Raw genomic sequence first — 19,442 nt, 5'->3', positions numbered from 1 at the left:
GATAATATTATACAGATATAGATAATATTACACCGGGGTTCCCATCAAGGTCGTAAGCGATTTATCTGGTTAAATAAAGGATTAGGTAAACATCCGCACACCATTTTATCGCGTTATTTCTCATAAAATATCTAGGGAAGGGAAAATGTGCACTATAAATAGCGCCAGGGCCTCCTTTGTACAATATTTCCTGCATTTACCAATAGCACAAAACCTACAGCCCACCCACTTGCCTACAGAGCAGGAAACTCAAATGAGAACCGTGTTTTTGACTAAACGTGATGACGTTTTACGATCGCGCCGATGTGCGTGCGCATGCGTAATTGTGTCGGCGCAAATTTTCAAAAAGTGAGGACTGAGCAATCTTAAGTAACATCGTATAACATATTATCCATCATATTCACAAACAGTTTATTGGTGGTGTTTTTTCGGGTTTTTAAATCTTGTTATTTTTAGTGTTGGCTTATATAACCTTCGGTTAAACAGGATCTAGATCACGGTAAGGCTTTTTAAAGTTTTTTTTTTTCTGATCCCAGTGCGTGATCTGAATTGTGTTAATAATAAACAGTAATTGGAATTTAAAATCAGAGCTATATAACTTAAATATAGCTCCAATAAATATGTATCTGGGATAACAATATTTTTTGTCAACAATTTGGAAGTTATGTGCTCGTAAAAATTGGTTTCAGAGGAGAAATTTCGGTGATGTTTCGAGTTATTTACATCTCGGCAAAACCAGTAAATATGACGCGATCGCTTATAAAACTGCAAGTAATGTACGTATGGTTATGTGCGCTCGTTACGTTAAAATTATATTTATAATGTATCTCGAGTATCCAGTAGATTTGTTAATACAGCAGTAGAAAGCACCACAGACCAAAACAAACATCGCACTCCGGATGTTTCGCCTCTTCTGTCCCTGGGCGACTCTCTATTGTAACAGTCAGGCCGGTGTGTCCTAACCTCAGTTGTATTTTAACTGTCCATAACAGTGTTCTTACTGGGGTTGAATAATAGTGTAATTCCTTATTAGGTTGACTTTTATAGAAAATGACTCACAGAAGTTACATTTACCTGTTTTTAAAGGTGGATTTGCTGAAATAATCTGGTTAAAGTACTTTATACAGTACTTAATCCCTACTCCACTCTTAATTGTACAATGCTACCTATGATTTCAACAGGAAGTTGGTCGAAAATTAAAGCTTGTGCTTCATAATGCATTCTGAGTATTTGTACTGTTCTAGCTGTTTGTGTAACAGAGCTTGACTAATTGTAATTATTGTTCAGTTGAACAGACAGACGAGGACATGTTGTCATAAAAGTGCTAACTGTACTGTGACAAAGAGCCATCCATAAAATGGAGGAAACACTGACTTTGTAGCTAGACCTTGTATATCATGCAAAAAGCTCATAGATATTCCAAGGATGAGGAAATATTCTAGTAGAGTTCTACTTATGCTAGATTTGTTCATTGTAATATGGGCTGGATCTGTATGTTAAGCGCTGTCTGAGGGATGGTCTGTACTACTATACTACTATTACTACTACTAATTATTATTATTATTATTATTATTACTCTACTCAAAGCTCTTTATGGGTAATGGGGACTCCCCTCCATTACCACCAGTGTGCAGCCCCACCTGGATGATGCGAGGGCAGCCATAGTGCACCAGAACGATCCCCTCACATCAGCTATGAGTGGGGAGGAGGACAGAGTGATGAAGCCAATTCAGAGATGGGGATTATTAAATATGAAGTTGCATGCGTACCTCATTCTTATTGCCAGCTTTGGGGTTGTCTAAGAGTGCTGTTCTGTGCCGTCTCTCTCTCCGAGGCAGCCTGTGCCGCGATGAGTGCCTCCTCCACCCCCCGCCTGGGCATGCGCTCCCACGTCCTCACGGAGATGCTGCCCGGGAAGCAGTTCGTCTCGCCCTCCACCCGTGCCAAGGTGGTGCAGGTCGCCCACCAGCCGCTGCTCAACAGCTGCCCCAGCAACGATGACGACCTGGAGAAGAGGCAGAGGCGGCGCTCCAGGGTCATCGACCTGCACATGAGCGGCCTGGATGGCTCGCTGCTGGATTCCCCTGCGCGCAGGTCAGCCGGGGGCTTACAGCCAGGCCACAGAGTTTCATGAGCATGTGTTTCCCTGTGTGACTGTGGGTGGCAAGGTGGCACATTACAGTAGATTTCCTGTAGGGCTCTCCTGCTTAAATACCTCCAAGATCCTTTTTTATTTATTTAAGCGAGTGGCACGGTGGCGCAGTGGTTTACATTTCTGCCTCACAGTTTCCAGGGAGCTATCAGTGTGAAGTTTGTATGTTCTCTCCGTGTTTGCCTGGATGTCCTCCTGGTGCTCCACTTTCCTCACACAGCCCAAAGACGTGTTGGTAGGTTAATTGGCTTCTGGGAAAACTGGCCCTGGTGTGTGTGTGTGTTTGTGTCTGTGCGTGCCCTGTGATGGATTGGCATCCTTTCCAGGATGTTTTCTGTCTTGTGCCCCTTGCTTGCTGGGATAGGCTCCAGCTTCGGCACCCCCACGACTCTGTTTTGCATGAAGTGGTTAGAAAAGGGATGGAAAGCCTGAGCTTCTTGAAGCAGTGGTATCGCACGTCAGTTATACTGTCCATCATTGTAGGATTAGCAGTTAGAATTGTTCTCAGTGTGGAGTTCTGGGGGAATCCCAGAAAAACAAAGGGAAAGTTCTCTCTTACATCAGTGAACCTTCACATACAGATGAGCTTTCAGAAAAGCAGAAAAAGGTGTAGCGCTGCTCTTTGAACATTGCATGCAGGGATCCAGTGTATATAGCCTCACTCAGCAGCCTGATTAAAAGATCAAAGAGATCTCCTGGGGAGACAGATTGGTGTCCAGACCCTTTGTCTTTCTGATATATTTCTGAGCCTCTCAGATGTGTACAAGGTTTTTAAAGCAAAATGAATTTGCAACAGAAATTTTCTTCTTTGGTTTCTCCAGCATGTTCATGTTAGGGGTTTATGTTGTGGTAAAATTCTGTTCTGTTTCTCGGAATGTGTTCAGTGGTACAGGTACTCCAGCTGCAGTGCCCAAACTGTCCAATTCCGAGATCTCTGAGCACTATTCCACCTGCATCAAGCTTTCTACGGAGAATGTGAGTAGAGAGTCACTGATGATGTGCTTGTTTTCACAGGTTCTTATGGCAGTGAGGGCCACTATGTTCACTTAAAGGAAATCTCCCTAAATATATTTTTTGTTCTACCCAAAACAGTACTGTCTGTGGATAGCTTGACAATAACTGCACCTAAATTTGACAGAATAACCCCAGAGTATCTGATTAATAATTACTAAACTAATTCAGCACTGTCATGATTATTGAACTCTGATTCAGTACTCCTTGTTGGAAGTTTGAAACAGTCCTTTTTAAGAATGTATGTGCCCTTAAGTCAGCTCGTTTGGACTTCCGTTCTATAGACGCATGGATTCAACACCTCAGTGTGTGTTCTCTGTTCATAGAAAATCACCACAAAGAATGCCTTTGGCCTTCACCTGATCGACTACATGTCAGAAATTCTCAGGCAGAAGGAGACTGAGCTCACAAACTTTAAGGTGAGTGGGGTACTTTTCCTTTAAAATCCCATGAATTGTTTTCCTTTCTCATAAGATGTCCCTTCCGTCAAAGAGGAGACCATGAATGAACAGCTTCCTGGTTTTTCATGATTGACCTACAGTATGTTTTCCTTTTTTGCCCAGGTGGCAGCGGGCACCCTGGATGCCAGCACAAAGATCTACTCGGTGAGGGTGGACGCTGTCCACGCCGACACTTACAGAGTCCTGGGAGGACTGGGCTCCGACATGAAGCAGGCAGATGGTGAGAACACAAGTGAAACTACTCGGAAGTGTATTTAAAACCAAGGGGGGGGGGGCATGACTTTACCCAAAGGGTTGTGGGAGTGTGGAGCAAGATTAACAGCCATGTTGTTGAAGCCGATATCCTGGATTCTTTCAAGAAGTGGCTGGATGAGCTCCATGGACCAATGAGCTGGTTATTACAAAACAGATGGGTTGAATGGCCTCTAGGTTGTAACCTTGCTTACATTTCTACAAGAGCCTAGCCGAGGGAGAGTGAAGATTTCCCTGTTCACGCCACAGGCACCACTTGTACATTACCAAACACACGTCATAGCAGTACACGTGGCACAGTGTGGTCCCTTGTAAACAGAAGTTTTGTTAAAAAAATTATCTAAGTTCTTTAAATCTGTAAAGTACATCAATCTGTTTTAAGCATTTAACAGCATTTTAATTTTCTAGGTAAATTAATGGCATGTTTGTGTAATTTCAAGCATCACGAATGTGTGGAAAAGTACAAATACATTTCTACCTACTTAGGTGCAAGGTATTGAGAAGTCAGGCTTCCAGTCAGTTAACCAGCAGAGTGAGCTGTTCCAGAACAGCCTGGATTAAGCAGACACTGGTGCGCAAGATTGTTAAAACCACGCTGGTTTTATCCCAGAAAAACATGTGCTTTTTCAATCTGTTCAGAAAAAGAGCCAGAGGACGGGGAGGAGAACAGCACAGACCCAGAAGTACCCAAAAAGGTGGTGAAGAAGAAGAATCCCAACAAGAAGACTGTGGAGCAGAATCTCAACAACATCAACAGCGCCGAGTCCGAGAGGAAGTGTGAGGTAGGGACAATGCAAAATGAGGGTTTCTTTTTTTTAAGAAAATGTGGAAAGAAGTCATCCTGAAGAACTTATTTTTTTTCTTCCCCACTCGACTTTTTTTCAAGTACGTTTCACGAGGTACTGGCGTGTGCAGGGCGATTGAAATTTGGTAGGCTTTTCCGATTGGAGCACAGGGAACATAAGCACACATACTGGAGGCCTCTGCATGGCCACAAAGGCCTCCTGAGACTGTTGTGGCTCCAGCATATAGGGGCAGGAAGCTGCTGGGTTGTACTGTCATCATTGATGAGGACATTCACCTCACACCAGGTCACTGCACAGGTTTCATGCTTTTTTTTTCTTCATGTGCCTTTTAACATTCTATTCTATCAGAATAAAGCTGTGGTCAATACTTTCTGCTAGGAACCCCACAGAAAGAAGCAGATTGCAATGGGTAACAAAGATGAGGTGCAGCATTACAAAACAGATGTGAGGAAGTCTTATCCAGAGATTCAGCTTGCTGTTGCCTGAGTATTTGCTATGCCAGAGTGGATTTCTGCTCTGCTGTTTAGTTATTGGTGTCTGTCTTGGCAAAGGAATCTGTGCAGTATTGCAGGCTGGTATCTTCTCCAGTTTTGCTTGCCTTCAGTTGCCATGCATTCGTCATAGGCTGCACTTACTTATTAAATCGCAGCTGTCTGAGGCTGAAGGGTAGATCTAAGTGCAGGTAAGTACGAATATGCTTAGGCAAGTGAACAAGCAGTATAAACAGACAAGAGTCAAAGCCAAGGAGACTTGAAATAAAGTACCAAAGGGAATCTGTAAATGTAGTTGTAGAGAGAGCAGTGCAGTCCAAAACCAGATTAAACAATCCAGAGGGAAACGCAAAAGGTGAAGTTGAATAAGGCACGGTCGGGAGCAAGGTAAACTTACAGAGGATGCCAAGACTAGGATAAATCACTAAGACTGTGCATCAGAGTATCACATGGGCGGGTCTTATATAGCCAATTGTTTAAGTGCACACAGATGGAATCACTTGATCTATTTGTCATAGTAACTGGTAGGTCTGGCGGTTGCATTTGATTATTTTGTGGTTTGCGATACTTTGGTGAGAGGGGTATGATGGCGTGCTTGTGTTATGTGGGGGCGCAGGTAGATCCCATGTTTCAGAAGATGGCGTCTTCGTTTGATGAGACCAGCACAGCCGGGGTGTTCCTGTCGGTCCTGTTCAGCGAGGACTGCTCCAGCGAGCTGCGCTTTCCCTCTGACGTTGTCGTACTCTCCTCCGGGACCCCCTGCCAGCCACCTCCCCCAGCCCAGGTGCCAGCCTCCCCCTTCACAGGTACTGACCTTCCCATCCCATAAAACCTCTTCCCTGCCTGTCTCCCAGCTCCTGAGCTCTCTGCTAGCTCATAGCAGATGTGCTTAAAGACACCCATGGCTTTCGCTCAGACACGGATTTCCCTGTCTCAGTCCGTCTCTGGAAGAGAGTTGGCGTCTGTTGGCGATCCAGGTTACATCATCTGCAAGTTGCTGTTCCAGTCTGTTGCTCTTGATTGTCCGATTTATCTCGCTGTCTGGTTTTGCAGCCGGGCTGCAGCAAGCCCAGGAGAAAAGCTCCATCTGCCCGTCTCTGGAGGACTTCTCCTTCACCAATTGGAGCGACAAGGCTCACAACCAGGTACCTTCATTAAAAAGTTTTAGATGTTCCTTTCATAGAGAGAGAGAAACGTCTGGATCTGCAGGAGATCGCTGACAAGCTGCACACCAGTTTAGGCATGTTAAGGGTATCCAGTCTATTAGTTTTGAGGAACTGCTGTAGTCAAACTTGAACATAAGTCTCCCAACTGCCCCCACCCACTGACTATAATAATAGACTATAGAGCTAAGGTAGGTCTAATATAATATAGTTACTGACTGAGGGTTCCTCCAGTCATGAAGCATCTTCTCTGCTGACGCTGTTGCAGTTTTCAGCTCATTTCACAACCTTGCGTTTGAAGATGGCATAATAGGAGGACCATTTTCTAATCAATCACTGGTGCTGTTATTGTTGAGTTACTGCTGGCTGTCTTTATTATTTATGGTGTAAAATTAATGATGCCCTATTAATTCTGTACATAAATTCAGAATACATAAATTAAGGCTTCTTAAGGAGCAAGTGCTTTCCTTAACGCCCCACACTCAATTTCAACATTACTAGTCTCACTTTCCATGCTTTGGAAAAGGCAGACAGCAAAGTCATTCAATTGAAGAATGAATGTGTACTTTTGCTGCCACCTTCTGGAGCTTATGGATAAGAGCACAGGTTAGTTCTAGTGAAGGGTGTAAGTCAAATTCCTTCACTAACATGTAGAGTACATGTTATTTTATACCTGTGTTTTTAAAGTTTTTTTTCTGTGGGAGGGACATCAGAAGTAATCAGAATAAATTAACCGTAAACAAAACAGTGGCATGAACGGCCTATTCTGGATAGTAAGTGCCCAAATGAATGAATTTTAGGTTTTTCCTACTGTATATGATATAAGTTGGTAGGTTGATCAGAAAATGTTGTGTATTCTGCTACATATGTCTGACCCTTGTGCACTACAGTCATTTAGACTTTAGATATCTGTTTAGTCAATATATAAGGTGACCCCCTTCCCCCTTAAAAATATTTTTAATTGTTTAAATTTCCTTACTTATACAGCATGTTACAGACTTGAAATGAATACCTTGTACATTAGGTCATGAGTGGCAGTGTGGCCCTGCTTAAATGTTAATGAAATATACATTGATGTATATAGTTACAGGTCACCATGTCCTGTATGTGGCCATATCCATCCCCACCAATAACTGGTCAGACTTTAAGTTTTGGTTTCCAAAAAGATCTGTGTTTTAGTTTATTTTTTTACATGCACGCCTCCTCAGGGCCTATGGAACAGCCCTGGGGCCATGAAATAGAAGAAAGGCAAAGATTTCAGCTCTGTATGAGCTGTTAAATACAAAAACACTTAGTTGCTTTCTATTTATACTAATCTTCAAAAATATAATGCACAATAAATATACTTTTGTTAGACATGGCATCACGGCTCATCTAATTATCGATGAATGCATCGTTTATTAAAAATGAATATGCAACATCAAGCTATATTTAGTACATTTTTTTGCCATGTACTTTAAGTAATTTAATGGATTATTTCATAGGCAGGTGCATGTTATTATTTAATAAAGCATGTTTCCAGCATACGTCAAAGCACTCAAGCAGGGTTTTTGTATGCATCCACCTGCTGTGCATGCTGGGTTTCTCTTGCCTACAATGCTATAGATGCTCCGTCAATGAAGATATAGCACATAATTTATTCCATTTATATAGCAACAGTGTCTCAGGGAGAACTAACTGTAGATGGTATTTGCAGGTCCGTTTATACTGGGACAAATTCATAAATCAACACGGTGGTTGGAAAGTTGGAAAGAGTTACCAAAATACATTTTAAAATGTGTTTTTTTTTTTTACTTTTACAACATGGGGAGTATTTACAGTAAAAAAAGTGTGGCCGGACACTTTCCATGTAATATATATATATATAAATCGTCCACAGAACGTTGAATATTAAGGTTGAACATTTTGTATTTTCAGGTTGAAGTTTCCAAACTCTGAAGTTAAAAGCTGAAGCTTAAAAGTTCAAATCGGATTCATTTATTTTTGCACAAGGATCAGTAGTGACCATGTTTCCGGTAATCAAAGTGGTAGAGTCTTGTGCGTGTCGTCCCAGTTAGCTCTGCCTTCCCTTTGCCCCTGCAGAACATCACTCAGATGCTGGAGAAGTACAAGAGCAGCAACCACGTGTTCGACATCAACGCGGAGCCCGAGCCCGAGTGTGAGCCGGCAGACGGCGGGGACGATTTTGACGCGGATGCTTACGAGGATGGGCCGGAGGAGTGCGGGGACGGTGACAGGCAGGGGGAGCACCGCAGTGGCTGTATGATGGATAAAGGCCGAGGCCGGTAAGGATAGTTGGCTCGGACCAGCTTTCTTCCATCACATTGCCCTTTTTGAAAATATGTTCCCTTCCCAGCACTGGGTGTCCTAAGAGAAGTTCCCTGATATCCCCACTGTACATTGTGTGGTGTTACCAAGGATCACTGCTATTACACAAATATAAATTATTGTTCAACAGCAATTGTTTAATTTATGTCTTTCCAGAACTACTGTAATAGTGTCCCATGACATAAGCATTGCATGAAAGTGCTTGAACTCCATGCCAGGCAACAGGACAGGACAAGTGCAGTAGCACATTAGTAAACTGTAGAGACCCTTATGCCGATGTTCTGATTTTGGGACTGTGCAGGGACGTCATTCCCATTGGAGAGGGGGATATTGGCACCATGTGCCTGCAGCTGTCCTCCCAGCCTGGCGAATACTCCTACTTCAGCCCCAGGACTATGTCGATGTGGGCAGGCCCAGGCCACTGGCGCTTCAAACCACGACACAAGCGTGAGGATCTTTGTGTGTCTGTTTCTTAAGGTTTTGCTTAATGTGGATTTGTACATTACTTCATCATTTCTTAGGGATTATGACAGAGCATTGCTTAAGGTTGTGCAGTAATGAAATAAGAAGAGAGTTCATGGTGTCAGGGAATAGTCTGGGTCAGACTAGAACTGTGGGTAGACTTGGTTCTACCCAGGTATGTGTTAGAAATATTGGATAATTTGCATGCAGCTGTCAGAAGCCTAGGTGTCAGTGATGCCATACCAGTAATGCCTGCTGGTTCTAAAGCTAAAACATCTGTCTGTCTGTGATCAGAGGACCATGAACCTGACAAAGAGAACAAGAAGAGGAAGCCCAAGAAAGCGTTTGAACTGAACTTTAATGAAGACGTCAACTTCGAAATCTACTTCAGAAAAACCAGGGTAATAACTTCCATTGATGATGATATGATTTTATATGATGATAAAATGATATTTTACCTTGCCTAAGGGTCCATGCCAGAATTTCTAAAGAAGCATTTCTTTAATTTTGATGGATTCAGCACAGCTAAAAAGAGAAACAACCAGTTTATCAAAGAAGATTTATATTCTCTAAAGATGTGTATGTCAGCTGATCAAAAATAATTACATTAAGATGTACTAAATTGAATGAATACTAAGGGCAGGAAGAAAAGATAGATTACCTAAAAATCCAGTGTTGCCGTCTTATGAGATCTGCTTTCTGTGATTCCAGGCAGCTACAACGAATACAAAGTCTGCTTTGGACACTCTCAACAAGAAGACCACCCTGCCTGCAGACTTCCACTACGAGCCAGACTGCTTGGCTAAACTGAGCTACAAGCCCTCAAACACAGTGAGTGGTGTCTGAGCATCTCGAACCAAATGCCACGTGTTGCTAATCATGGCACACTCACTGTTCAAACTTAGGAAAACCCACCCTTCAGCATGAGGCCTCTGCGAGCAGCAGGATCACTTTAAAAATAAATTAAGAATCGCCAATTGTTTTGTTCCCCCCCCCCCCCATAGGGAACAGCTAGTTGTGTTTGTCTTGGCTCTCAGCTGATCCCAAACCCCACTGAGCTAATCCTCTTTGAACTTTAACACCACCACATATCTGCTGCATCGCTGAGGTCTGGTAGAAGAGAGAGCTCTGGTAGAAGAAACAAGCCCCACTCCCGCGTCAGCAGCTCAGCCAGCTGTGCAATGCTCCTGGGGGAGACCCAGTCATAGTCGGCTAGTGACGTGACACCGGCTCAGACCTGAGATCATAGAGCTCGGCCTGCATGTAGGCCAACGCCCTTCTGGTTGAGCCACTCGGGAGGCCCAGTAAGAACAGCTCTTCAAAGGTCATTGTGTGTGTATCACAAAGCTGTGAAACATCTGTAGTCAGGATCACCTCCAGCTGAGGCTGTGACAATAGGAATGGTATGTGAGATCAGAACCCCCTTTGGTTCCACTGTTATTTTCACTGGGATTGAAATCCTAGAATTGTTTTTGCCAGGGATAATGGAAGTCCCTGACATGCTCCTAGGGCTGACAGTGCCTTTACTGTTACTGAGAAAGTCTGTTCATGTGACCGAGTATCCTAATATTTGGAGCAGTGAGCGCGCCTTGGTGTTCCTGAAATCTGGAATGTAAGAAATATTTGCTGAACTAAAACTGGGTTTGACCTGTTGTTTTTGCAATTGTGTGACTTGGCCTGTTGTAATATTTATTTTACTTTTCTTGGTGATAAAATGCAGGAAGAAAAAGTGATGATTTAATCCAGAGATTTTTGTTCAGAAATGTGCCATTGTACCTGTTTCAAGGCCAGGGCTCTCTGTAAATCAGTAAAAAGATCTATCTGTGAAACAACAAGATCTTGATTTTGCATTATGAAAAGTAAAAGCTGTTTTTTCAAATGTAGATTTATTGCAATTAGTCCTACATTGTCAGATGTCCTGTTTTTTTTCTTTAGCTTTCTAAACTGACGAAGATGCGCATTTCTGGTGAAAATTTGGAAGAGATTGGAGATTACAACTATGACAACCCCAATGATACTGCCAACTTCTGCCCGGACATTGAGGTCTGTTTACACAGTAAACACAACCCTGCAAGTTAGAACATCATTGTACAGTTTCCGCTGAAGATGACTATGAACAGCTCTGCTTTTCCCATTTTAGATTAGATTTCAAGATTTTTTTCCCTTCTCCCAAGAGAAATACTACACTGATATGTCAGCATACTTCTGATCTAATCTCTAAGACTTAAATTATTTTAAATGATTTTGGCTCACCATAAAATAGTGCTCTAAAAAACTAAAAATAGATTGTTTTTTTACATGGAATGAATCTAATTGAGCTTGTCTTCCGGAGCCCTGAAGTTAAGAGCCCCACCAAGCACAGTTTTAACCTACTCCTAAAAAGTTACCATTAGTGCAATGCAGACATTCCACATAAGAAAATTACTTGTTTAAATAATTAGCAAATTCACAGATGTGTGGTAGTACTGAAGCCAGTTGTCATCCCTGGGAAAGTTCAGTCATCCCTGGACTGAACTGATCATTCAGTGTGAGCTTCAGTTTCCTAAAATCAGTGCTGTCCCAGCCAGAGCGGTGCCTGACTGCACGTTCTAATTAACCTGGAGCATGTGTCTGTCTGTGCAGGTGGAGGACGATGAAGAGCCGGCTGGCTTCGTGGGGCCGGATGGAACATTTGAGATGACCTGTCACCCTGGAGGGGGATCCATTTCCCTCCCGGCGGAGACAAATGGAGCAGACATCACCACCTACGGAGAAGACAACCTGGTGGCTGAGCCGCACAAGGTCAGAGGTCAAAGCTGCTCAGGGTGGCAGAAAGGCATCGAATTAAACGCCGGGGACTGAAATTCACAATTGCGCCAAAAAACTTCTTGATTTGTGTGTTTTGACTGCCGGCCTATCTGTCCACCTCTGTTGTCTGTCAGGTGAACAAGATTGAGATCAATTACGCCAAAACAGCCAAGAAGATGGACATGAAGAAACTGAAGCACACCATGTGGAATCTGCTGACTGACCAGTTAAACAAATCAGCAGAGGTTCGATTCTTTTTTTTTTTCCCCCATTGTTTAAATCATCAGAGGTGTTTGGAGACCTGTGTTTTACACTGCAGCGCAAAAATGCAATGTCAAAGAGGAGTGCGAGATGGTATTCCCTTGAAGCGTTTCAGACGAGGCTGGCGAGGTGAAGGAAACCACTACATTTTTTAATATCTGTCTCTGCTACAGGCAAGAGAGGGCGATGAGTCGGCTGCAGTGAATGGAATGAAAGCCTTCAGTCAGACCACCAAGAGTCTGCTCCAGAGGTAACTCTTCAAGGCCAGATCACATTCCCCTTTCAGAGCAGTGTGAGATACTCAGGTCATGATTGGTTAAGGGCCAGATTAGTAATTATTTGCATTTCAGAGTGGGCCAAGACACTGCAGTTTACCAAGAACTTGATTAGAGTGCAAACACAGAGTAGGTAACCAGACTGGCAGGCTCAGGACGCTGGAATCAGGAACAGTCACTCGTTGCTGTAAGGAAAGGCACTACCAGACTCCAGTTTCACAGTGTTATTGCCAGTTCTGTGCTACTTTAGCATGAAACAACTCTTGAGTCCTCCACCCCAGGTTTTGTGCTAAGCTAGTGTGCTTCTTTGTCGAGTAAACCAATGTTGTGCGTATGCATGGGTCACAAGCAGTTCATCCCTGTGTGGGATTAGATCTGCTGTCCCTTGGGAATCTTCTAACCCTCTGAAAAGACTCGGCACACAGGTGGGCAAACAATACCAGTCATCCATGTGACCCCATTGGCACCTCCTGTCAGGTTCAGAGGGCAACATCACTGTTAGAGCCTCACATCAGGAGCCCTGCTGCCAATATAATGCATTCATAGTTTATACTGGACTTCTTTTAATTTTATTTGTCATGTGGATCAAGACATCTGCTGAGGAAGGCAGTTATATTTAGACTCCTTACTTTTCAAAGCTTATATTTTTGATGCAGGCAAACTGTAAACAGACTTTTAAATCTGTAGGGGTTTGTGTTATTTTGCTTATTTTAACCTTTTAATCCAATTTTAAAAGACCTTAACCATTTTAAAGGCAATAAGTCACAACTGTGTATGACTTGAAAATTCAATGTTTTTCTGAAAGTGGGAGAATTCAGTTACCTCCAAACAAATACCTTTTATTAACAAAGACTAAAAAGATGCACCTCTCGGTGTAATTAAATTAAAGCATTTGAGATAGTTTCAGTTATACAGTTAATAAGCAGCTATTGACATTTGACAGTTATCACTTTAAATGGAAAAGCTCCCCCACCCTCTGGTGAGACCAAGAATGCAATTAACAGTTATTTAACAGCAATTAAAGTCAGCTTAAAACAATTAGCTTTAAAGGGCTGGTGCATTTTGTCATGGTATTTTGTGCACAGAAAAGCTGTAGAAGACATATACGGTAGTACTACCTCCTAATGATTTATATGATACAGCTCCAACATTAAAGGGGAGATGTGGTTAGGAAGCAGACTGAATCCAAGCTGGAGCACAGCATGGTTCTGTTTTCCTTTGACTTCCTTTCTGTTTCGTCCCAGGCTCCCCTCTAATATGGCCCAGAACCTGTCTGTCCCCTTGGCCTTTGCCGCCCTGCTGCACTTAGCCAATGAGAAGGTGAGTGTGTCTGCACATTGGTAAACCAGCTCTGCTGATAGAAGTCATACGCTGTCCACACTGCTGGAGCCATTCACTGTCACTGTCACAGTGGGCTGGATAAAACAGGACTCTTTACTTGTACTTTCTACAAACTGTCCCACAATTGGAGTTTTGTGGAATGAATGCAGATGTATTTGGAAGTTTAAACCATATTCAGAAATGTTAGGTTCTTCTAGTTAACTTGTTAGTTCAAAGAATGACTATATTTTTTAAAAGATATGTTTCTACTTCAGGAAGGCCTCAAAGTTTGTCAACCTTGAACGTGCACATGCTACACTTTAACCTGCCCCTGCTTTATGGATCAGCTTAACTTGTGTCAGCCAGGCCATCCCTTTATTTTATTTTATTTTATTTTATTTTATTTCTTGGGCAACGGGGGCTTTAAGCCCCCAGAGTAATTACCCTCACAGGGGTTGAATATATTCTGTCTGAATAGTCCTTGATGGTCAAGCATTGCAGGTCGATCTCCACACGGAGGATATAACGATGGCCTTGAGAGGCAGTGGTCAGTGTAACTGTGACTGGAATGTGCATTGACGCTATGGCCCTCCCTGTGGGTCTCTCTGATCGCTCTGCTCCCTGTTCTCTCCCTGCAGAACCTGGAACTGCTCAAGGTGGACGACATGTGCGACATTATAATACAGCAAGGCCAGTAAGGGAGAAAGACCTTTGGATTTACTGCATTGTACAAACAAAGGTTTCTTTTAGCTCTGTCTTTTATTATATTAAACTTTTTCTTATTTTTATTTTTTTTATAAGAAGTCGGTAAATTGTTCTTTCACCAGAGAAGTGTTACTGTTGTTTTCATTTCCCTACATCCCCAGTTACCACATTTGGCTAGCTAGAGAAGCTTCCATTCACCGCAGAGCGTGCCACACGATCTCAAAGTGTGCTTTCTCTGCAGGACGATTGTGGTAATACATGATATTCATACACTCGGTGACTACTAGCATCAGCTCAACCTGTGCCAGTCTGGCCTGTAGACTCTTCTTGTTGGCAGAATACCGAATATTGAAACAGTACTCTGTGTGGAGACCATGGCTGTGTCCACGTGTGCAAATAAGTACTTTATTTGAGCCTTCCAGTTAAAAATGATGGACATGTGGTGTATATGATATCTTTTTTTATCAAAGAAATAAATCTGGCGCAAGACAAAAAAAACAACATGCTAAGTTCTGAAGGCCATTTTTGTTTTTCCAAAAATTTAGATTTTTAAAAATTGTCAGAAAGTTTTGTCTTGATCATGTAATCCGGGCACACCAGATTGTCTTGGTATATCATGCATCCTCCAAGCTAGGACAGACATCCCAATTGCTGTTTTTTCATTTGAGCTTGTTTATCACTTTGTGCGTTTGGACTGTTGTTCCTGACTCGGTGGGGTTTGTGTATATCTGTTTTTTTTTTGTTGTTGTTCCGAATTCTAAAGACATCCCAGTTTGTCTGACCCTCAGAGTGAAGCGGTCTGTTTCCCACGCGGGTGAGAGGGCGGAAGGAAACAGCTCTGGGAAGCAGAGTAGATCTGTGACAGGCCTAATGAGGAGAAGAGTGGAATAACCACTGCAGCTGGTGGGGCACAGAGCTGCCTTGGTGTTTCTGTATTCTGCCCCAGCTGGCTCCCCGGTCAATGGAGCCTTTTGTTTCAGTTTTTGGCTTGTCCGTGTAACTAAGCGCTGGTAGACCAGAATATATTAAACCTCTTGGGGAATGTATTGGAACAGCCCTGTTCTCCACATGAAAGAGCTGCAAAATGTGAAAATGCTTTTTTTTTCCTTTCCTGGAGGAAGGCTGTATCTATTAAGATAATTCTTTCAAAGAGTTATGCTTATTTGTCACTCTTCCGATCAAACACATCTAAGTGAAAAGCTTTTTATATTAAAGTGGGAGCTCAGGGAATTTGGCACTGCAGTAGGAGGACAGCAATGTGTTTCAATAAATTATATGTATTCAAAAACATAGCCTGGACACACCCGCCATTCTTACTTAATAGATGAATTAAAATGAAACACAAAAGCCAGGCCATATTATAGAGAATAATATCCTGCTTCAGGGGTAGGAAATAAAGCTGTTTCATTCCCGGAGTTCATTGAAAAGGGATTTTCAAAATTATTTTTTTCCAGCATATGTTGTTTCTTTAAACAAAAAACAGGCATAAAGGCAGCTGAATTAGGGAACTTGACAAAATGACAACGGGTCGTGTTCTTATGGGCACAATATAGAAGCAATAGTGTTGCTTAAAAATAATCTTGGTTATTTAAAGCTAAATGCTATTACATTTACTGTGTTAACATCATTTTCTTAGGATGATTGGATCTTTATTTTATTCTATTTTAATTAGTTTTCCTCAGAGGAGTCATAAACCCCAGGATATATAATATCTGCTTTTGAGAAACTGTATGCATTTTTTCATATTGTATGTTTTAGAAAGAAAATGTACTCATTTGTGTTAAATCTTGTCCCGTGCAGCTCCAAATCATTTTGAATCATTACATGATATGATCTAAAGGGATGGATTTTAATGGGATACCCTTTCAAAAGTACTTTAACATCTTGGAATTCTGTGTCTTGTGAAGGTTTGTTTCAAAAACTCTGCTAACTCCGTTTTGATATTTTTGTCGTTGCCGTCTGTCTATGATTGACCTTTCTTATTCATGTCCGCCTATTTTTTTAAACCATATGATGACCTGTCTGGTGGGTCAGAAGCTCTGAGAGTGGACGGCCTAGATACATTAGGTATCACATGGGTGGGACACTCTGACAAGCTCTATTTCCCAATGAATTCTTTTACCTCAGGGGCCTTGTGAGAGCCCAGCCCTGCTATTTTGCATTCATTTGCAGACAACCTGTCACAGTGCTCCATCTACTCTGAGTGAGGACTTGAAAAGTCTTTAGCTTTGAGCTTCTTGTTTTTAAAAGGCAGGATTTTTGTACAGTTTGTGGTCTTTTTAAAAAAAATGTTTATGATTTTTAACTTTTTTCTTTTACTGTATGTGTTTGTTGTGTAAATATCAATAAATTTTAAAAACATCTTGAGCATTTTCATGACTTTATCAAATAAATTGCTCCGTCTTATTTTATCAGATGCTTTGAAAGAGATAACAAAACTAATTTTACACGGGCTATCTATGATTGTTGTTGTGATGATAATTGTAGTTTTTAGTGTAGCTAACTTGTAATAAAAGGTTTTCCTGTTTGATGACTCACAAATCATCTCATCTACAGTGGTTTAGTCATTTGGCAAACTGAAGTGAAACTGGGTGTAAAGTGCGATTCTTCTCTCAATTTTCTGGATCATATAAAGAACATCTGTAAGTTCTCATATTTCCATTTGAAAAAGATCCCCTGGCTAAGGTCTTCTCTCACTTTTGCAGACACTGAAAAGTTAATTTATGCCTTCATTTAATCTCTCCGGGACTATTGTAATGATCTCCTTTGTGGTTGTGCCCTCGAGCTTGTTAATCAAATTAACAGCTTCTCCAGAACGGCGCTGCCAGGGCTCAGAGCATCTCACTCCTGTTCTAGCACAGCTCCACTGGGTCCCTGTCCAGCCCCACCCCAGTCATTAAGATCAATTTAAAAGGGATCCTAAATTCTCAGACCAGTTATTAAATCTCAATGACGAACTAAATTCATTAACAATATAGAAAAAATGTTCACATTTTGAATCGAGCACGAAATCTTTGTGAAAGTGCCATAAGTCGCCATGTTGTTGCAAACTCCTGGTCCCCCCATGGGCGAGAGCGAGAGTTTCCACAAATTGCGAGGTGACATGGCCCTTTCTGTTCCCTAGTCATTGTAAAGACTAATGTGACGTGCGAGCGAATAAGTACAGGTTGTGCAGCAGATATTTCACTGCAGAAATGTCCCAAAGTGATCTACGTGCAGAGTTAACAAGTAGTATCTATTGGCAAAACCATCTGGAAGTCGGAACCAATATTTCTATTGGATTAAAAGAGATATATTCATAAGTCTGCTTGTTTACTATGTAATAGGGCTGCTTCACGTCACCAGAAGTTTTGCTTCATTACAAATGGTAGAATATGGCGCTGCACATACAAGGGGCATTTTGTCTATTTTGTGATGTACTTACATGTTACAGTTTACATTTTACTTTTGTGGTTTGAAATCATTGCTGTTTGTTTCTAACTTCGATTTATAAAAATAGCATTGCAGTTTCCTTTTAATCTTACTGCAGGTCCCCAGAGGTCTTTGCTCTTCACTGGTGGAATAGCCTCCTGATCATCTCAGGCAAGCCGTTTCAACTAAGACCTTCAAGCCCTTCTCTACCCGCAAACCTTCCAGTACTATAAACTAAAGTCCCCTCTCCTTCTTGGTTATTAAATTCATTGACTTCTCTTTTTAGCTTTTTCTTTGATGTGAAGCACATTGAGATTCATTGTAATCCAATATACTATATAAATTAAACATTAGTATTATTAGTAGTATGAGCTTCTCTCTCATTTCACTCCCATTTGAGCAGCTGAGTGAGTGAAGTGTTTGCTTCAAACATTGGCTTCATTCTATCAGGACAACTGAGACTGCTGAGGTTTCCTAAGTCAACTGTCAAAAAGGCATAAGTTCCACTTGTGAAATAGGAAGAATATTCGCTTGTACAATAAATGTAAAATTAAATGCATTCCTGGTAACGTAGACGACATCCTACAATAACGTTTTTTTTTCAGGAAATGCATAATATTATGAAACAGTTCCATGGTGATGTATGACCCTACACACCTGGACAATGTTTAATTCTGCTCTGACAGGAGGCTGGCCTTTTTGGCATAGAGGACTGTACCTCTGTTTGGACAAGGGTGCTGTGTGACGTGACACAAGAATCCTAGCAGGAGGCAGGCTGCACACAAAACAGCTCCTGAAAAAACTGGATGTGCCTGGCTACGAAGAACTCTGTGTTATTTTAATGTCATTCACACAACTTCCAAATTTAACCAAAGAGGCTGGTTAGTAATGCATTCAATTCTTTGATACTCATAGGTATACATAGAAAAAAAATCAGAATCAGAATCACTTTTATTCGCCAGTAGGTGTTAGGAATTTGTCTTGGCACACTTGGAACCTGCTCAACACAAAAATCACACAGGTGCAAAAGGAGCATTAACATTACTGACATAATTACATACGACAATATACAAAAGATGGGGAGACACAAAAGCACAGTCACAATATGTGCTCACAGTACAGTACAGATGTACGGAACATATAGACATTACAGTATATATAAGACATAAGTGCATTCACATTTTACAGTTCAGTACAAATGTACAAACAATAGACATTGTAGTATAAGAAAGACACGTGGCAAGTTCAGACCATGTGCAAAAGTACCGTGTGAGGAGTAAGGTGCAACTATGTACACATGTTGGGAAAACGCACCAGTGCAAAATGTACAAGATGTATGAACCAAGTTAACAATAATACTAATTCAAAGTTTTTCAGCTGAAATGGGGAGTTGTAGGGGGAGGATGCTGGTTAAGCAGAAATATGGCATTGGGAAAGAAACTGTTCAACTGTCTGTTGGTTTTGGTTGCCTTGAAGCGTTTTCCAAAGGGGAAACTTTTGAAATAAATGATGTCCAGGGTGGAAGGGATCTGCAGGAATCATGGTGGCCCAATTCAC

At 41.8% G+C, this 19,442-nt stretch overlaps 1 protein-coding gene across 2 annotated transcripts; it reads left to right on the top strand.

Moving 5' to 3' along the window:
• The first annotated feature begins 309 nt into the window (after positions 1-309).
• ncaph (non-SMC condensin I complex, subunit H) lies at positions 310-16,837 on the top strand. 2 transcript variants are annotated; one of them, XM_088624443.1, is made up of 18 exons: positions 310-499; positions 1,835-2,094; positions 3,037-3,127; positions 3,490-3,582; positions 3,727-3,844; positions 4,516-4,658; positions 5,790-5,979; positions 6,227-6,318; positions 8,419-8,621; positions 8,966-9,111; positions 9,421-9,527; positions 9,838-9,957; positions 11,062-11,169; positions 11,749-11,907; positions 12,048-12,158; positions 12,348-12,424; positions 13,694-13,769; positions 14,408-16,837. In XM_088624443.1, the coding sequence occupies exons 2-18, from the start codon at positions 1,850-1,852 to the stop codon at positions 14,465-14,467; spliced, it is 2,139 nt and encodes a 712-aa protein (XP_088480569.1). In that variant the 5' UTR covers positions 310-499; positions 1,835-1,849; the 3' UTR covers positions 14,468-16,837. The 2 variants fall into 2 exon arrangements, with proteins under 2 accessions (XP_088480569.1, XP_088480568.1); XM_088624442.1 differs by having other exon boundaries at positions 311-499; positions 1,839-2,094.
• The last annotated feature ends 2,605 nt before the right edge of the window (positions 16,838-19,442 follow it).

This window comes from Lepisosteus platostomus, chromosome 3, assembly GCF_059453375.1.
Source record: "Lepisosteus platostomus isolate fLepPlt1 chromosome 3, fLepPlt1.hap1, whole genome shotgun sequence".
Taxonomy (NCBI): domain Eukaryota; kingdom Metazoa; phylum Chordata; class Actinopteri; order Semionotiformes; family Lepisosteidae; genus Lepisosteus; species Lepisosteus platostomus.
This window is presented reverse-complemented; position numbering and strand designations above follow the sequence as displayed.